Source organism: Oncorhynchus gorbuscha, linkage group LG12, assembly GCF_021184085.1.
Source record: "Oncorhynchus gorbuscha isolate QuinsamMale2020 ecotype Even-year linkage group LG12, OgorEven_v1.0, whole genome shotgun sequence".
NCBI lineage: Eukaryota > Metazoa > Chordata > Actinopteri > Salmoniformes > Salmonidae > Oncorhynchus > Oncorhynchus gorbuscha.
Window position 1 is genome coordinate 65,452,948 of NC_060184.1, and position 5,000 is coordinate 65,457,947.

General features: G+C 53.3%; 1 protein-coding gene across 1 annotated transcript in view; it reads left to right on the top strand.

Annotated features, from left to right (window-relative positions):
* Window positions 1-5,000, top strand: part of zfhx4 (zinc finger homeobox 4) — a 165,565-nt gene that overhangs the window by 46,025 nt on the left and 114,540 nt on the right. Inside the window, 2 exon segments of the mRNA XM_046292642.1 lie at window positions 1,577-3,995; window positions 4,127-4,381. Of these exon segments, the coding sequence (XP_046148598.1) occupies window positions 1,623-3,995; window positions 4,127-4,381 (2,628 nt within the window). The 5' untranslated portion in view covers window positions 1,577-1,622.

Sequence of the window (5,000 nt, forward strand, 5' to 3'; positions counted from 1 at the left end):
AACACTGTTGCTTTAGGGTGAGTAAGAACGAGAGACATTGTTTGTCATGTCATTTATTTATTCTCTTCTCTGATGATATAGGCCATCATGTAGGGACAGCACATCATCTCTGTTGTTTCCTCTGTACTGTCCATGGACTCATCTCTCTGCCATCTTAGATTCTCTTCTCTGATGATATAGGCCATCATGTAGGGACAGCACATCATCTCTGTTGTTTCCTCTGTACTGTCCATGGACTCATCTCTCTGCCATCTCAGATTACACCATCTCAGATTACACTTGATTATGGTACAGAACACACACACACACACACACACACACACACACACACACACACACACACACACACACACACACACACACACACACACACACACACACACACACACACACACACACACACACACACACGCACTTGATTTCAATCCTCACGCTTTAATATCCATGAAGCCCCCTCCCACAGGCTGTGGATTGTTTCAGTTAAAACCTCTAATTGCTTTGTACTGTGTCACAGAAAGAGAGCGATGGAGAGATACAGTGGGTGGGGGGATAGAGGGTGTGGGGGGATAGAGGGGTGGGGGGATAGAGATGGAGAAAGAGGCAGGCAATAGGAGGTGGGTGGGGTTGAAGGTTGCCGTTTTAAACCGTAAATCGAATGCTAGCTCATTCACACACCAACTTGTCTTACAAAAGCAAAAGCATTATATACTCTTGAATTGGATTTGGGCCAGGGAGAGTGTTGAAGGGTGTGGAGTTGAATGTGGGGTTATTTGGATGAATCAGATTTGTCATCTGGAGTACGGTCAGACTGAGCTCTGTGTGTTTGTTTGTGATGTGTAGTTTAGCTGCTCCTCTCTCTGTGATTTACTGTAGTTGGTGTTGATACCATGTGCCTGTGCAGTTGAAGGTGGAGTGACTGGAGTCTAATCTGTATGCCTGTTGGTGCTGGTGGCTGGCCAGTGTGGACAGGGCTTGGGGAGGGCATGGAGAAGAGGTTTAATCAATGACGCTGGTGTGTTAATCAGGAAGTGTTAGCTACATGCTGAGGGGTCTTTACCAGGCCCAGATTTAGGCTAAGCTGATTTTCTTACCGACACAGGAGTCCGACTTTTCTCTCCTTTGCTCCTCTCCTCCTCTCATGGCCAGAGCGAGGGATCAGTCACATTCGTTCACTCCTCCCTCTGTTTCCAGGGCATTAATCAGTGAGGGGTCAGAGAGAGAGGGACTCAGGGAAACTTTTGTGTGGTGTTCAACTGCTTTCAGGGGTCAGGCGATAGGTTCTGGCTGTCAGCTCTAAGACAAAGCTGCTCAGATCTATTCACATTTATATTGGATTTTCTCTTTTCACAAGTTGTCAGGGGGCTTCTTTAACTTTAATGGTAAACTCTGTGGTAGGCATTCTCTTGGCAGTCAGCATTCAGTAGTCACATTTTGAGTTGCATACATTTGAAATTATTATGGGATTTTGGATGTAGGATCTAATATTGTGCCTTTTTGATAAACAGTGTGATTGCTATTGTTGTAGTACTTTTCTAATGACTTTTGCACTCTTTTTTCTCTTTCGTTCTTTCTTCAGGTCCCTGTCTGATTGGATGAGATGAGATCCCCATGTAAAGGTCGCCATGGCAACCTGTGACTCCCCTTCTTTCGTCTTGCGGCAGGAAAATGGCCATAAGCTGTCGTCGCTGCCAGCAGGGCCGTGTGACGCAGAGGAGACCGAGAGATACCGAACTGCTGCTGCCGCTGGGATGGATCCCACCGCTGATGCCAATGACACTGTCGCAGTGCCAGAGAACAGCCCTGCTACCCTCCATAATGCCACAGACACAGGCAGCCCGCTGAGGACGGAGCAGCAGGCCCGGATAGAAAGCTTTACCGGAAATGGGACTGTTACCGGAACCGGGACTGTTGTATCGGGTTTGGATCATGTCCACACTTCTGCTTCGCTGGTGGCCCCAGCAAAGGAGATCCCCTGTAATGAATGTTCCAACTCCTTCTCCAGTTTACAGCAGTACATGGAGCACCATTGCCCCAACGCTCGCATGCCTAACACAGCAGGGCGGGAAGAAGAGGAGGAGGAGGGCGAGAGTGAGGGAGATGGGGAGCCTGATGGAGTGGCAGAGGTGTGTGAGAGAGACAGCGAGATGGACGAGTTAGAAGATAGTGACGTGGAGAACCTGTGCGGTGAGATCGTCTACCAGCCAGACGGATCTGCCTTCATCCTGGAGGACTCCAAAGAGCATCGCGGTGACGGCGCCAGGGGCCTTCTGTCACCCCAAAACTCCCCCCCTAACCCCCAGAATCCCACCGCTACCACCAATAAATCCCAAAGCGGTTTGACCACCCATGGGGGGAATCGGGACAGGGCGGAGTTGCCTGCGGCTGCACCCATATCCTTCTACCCACAGGTCATCAACACTTTCCACATTGCGTCATCCCTCGGGAAAGCATTCCCGGCCGACCCGGCGGCGACATCGTCGTTCCCAAATACCTCAGCGTTCGCAGGCTCCGGCAGCCCGGTGTTGCACAGTTTCCGCGTCTACGACCTTCGCCACAAGAGCGACAAAGACTATTTGACGGTCGACGGCGCAGCCAAAAACTCCTGTGTGTCCAAAGATGTCCCCAACAATGTGGACTTGTCCAAGTTCCAGGGCTGCGTGAGCGACGGACAGAGGAAGCCTGTGCTGATGTGTTTCCTCTGCAAGCTGTCGTTCGGCTATAGCCGGTCGTTTGTGACGCACGCCGTCCATGACCACCGGATGACGCTCAACGAGCAGGAACAGAAGCTCCTGAGCAACAAGCACGTCTCTGCCATCATCCAGGGGATCGGCAAGGACAAAGAACCTCTTATAAGCTTTTTGGAACCAAAAAAATCCTCTAACTCTGTGCTACCCCACTTTCCTACCGCCGCTAACTTCCTAGGTCCCGACCCAGGGTTCCGCGGCCTGTGGAACACGTTCCACGCTGAGAACGCTGATTCCCTCCAGGCTGGATTTGCTTTCCTGAAAGGGAGCGCGAGCTCGAATCCCGCCGACCAAACCCCCAGAACCCCACCCATGCCAAAGGCCGAGACCAATCCAAACATCGGGGGTGTGACCGGCGCCTCCGTCAGAACGCCCACCAGTTCTGCGTCCCTCCTTCGCTCATCTCCCATGGCGACAGGCCGGGAGCGGGATTCTTCAGAGAGCGACTGCGAGGGCCGTGCTCCACGGACTTTGCATCCCAATGGACAGCGGTTGGACCTGAACCCGTACCCGCTGATCAAACACGAGCCGGGCGCAGGAGGAGAGAGTCCAGAAGAAGACATGGAGGACATTTACTCCAACGGAGGGATAGAAATGGAGACGGAGGAGGATGACCGGGTGGGCGACAGCACCAGTAGCAAAGATTTCCCTCTTTTAAACCAAAGTATTTCCCCCTTGTCCAACAGCGTGCTGAAATACAGCGACAACAAAGATCCCTCACCCTCCTCTTCCTCCTCCCGTGAGGAGATGGAGAAGAATCAGCTGAACTCAGCCCCAGCCAGAGATAGAGATAGCAGTAACGACTCAACCAGTGAAGCCCTGGGTGGTCCAGATGGATTTTCCCCCTCCTCTCACCTGATGATGCCACGAGACGACGAGAGTCCGGGACCCCTGCATCAGCACGGGGGAAACCCCGGAACCCCTGGCACGCCGGGTACCCCTGGAACCCCCGGACTGGCCGAGGGGTCCCCAGGCAGTGGTGTAGAGTGCCCCAAATGTGACACGGTCTTAGGGTCCTCCCGATCCTTAGGTGGACACATGACCATGATGCACTCTCGTAACTCCTGCAAGACACTGAAGTGTCCCAAGTGTAACTGGCACTACAAGTACCAGCAGACACTGGACGCCCACATGAAGGAGAAGCACCCAGAGTCTGGAGGGTCCTGTGTGTACTGCCGTACCGGGCAGGCTCACCCACGCCTGGCCCGGGGAGAGAGTTATACATGTGGATACAAGCCCTTCCGCTGTGAGGTTAGTCTCTCTTTCTTGGTTTCTCTGGTCCTTTCTACTTCACTCTCTCTTACTCACACTCTCCCTCTCTCTCTCTGTTCCTTTCTATGTATCTCTATAAATAACCCCCTCTATCTCTGATTTCTCTCTAGGTGTGTAACTACTCCACCACGACCAAGGGCAACCTGAGCATCCACATGCAGTCGGACAAGCATCTGAACAACGTTCAGACACTGCAGAATGGGGGCACTGAACAGCAGTACAACCACAACCACACCCACACCCACAGCCATACCCATACCCCCTGCCACAGCCATGCCAACCCTGTGCCCAGCGCCAGCCTGGGGGGAGGCTGTGGTACCCCGTCACCCTCCAAGCCCAAACAGAAGCCCACGTGGCGTTGTGAGGTGGGTGACACTACGCGTTGAATCAGGGCTATTCTAGTTCATTAGCCACTCTTCTGGCTCTGATTAGAAGTTAGACAGGTCTAGGATCATCTTCCCATAATCCATTAGGGGAAAAACCACAGATCTGTTTTGGCTCAGCTGCCTCCTACTGTGTTTCACTCTGTTAACTCGTACACCTGTATATGAGTACTTACACAGAACAAAAATAGAAACACAACATGTAAACTGCTGAGGACGGGTTGCGGAGGAGTGTTTCTGCCTGTAATAAAGCCCTTTAGTGGGGAAAAAATCATTCGGATTGGCTGGGCCTGGCTCCCCAGTGGGTCAGCTTGGCTCCCCAGTGGGTCAGCCTGGCTCCCCAGTGGGTCAGCTTGGCTCCCCAGTGGGTCAGCTTGGCTCCCCAGTGGGTCAGCTTGGCTCCCCAGTGGGTCAGCCTGGCTCCCCAGTGGGTCAGCTTGGCTCCCCAGTGGGTCAGCCTGGCTCCCCAGTGGGTCAGCCTGGCTCCCCAGTGAGTCAGCTTGGCGCCCCAGTGGGTCAGCTTGGCGCCCCAGTGGGTAAGCTTGGCTCCCCAGTGGGTCAGCCTGGCTCCCCAGTGGGTCAGCTTGGCTCCCCAGTGGGT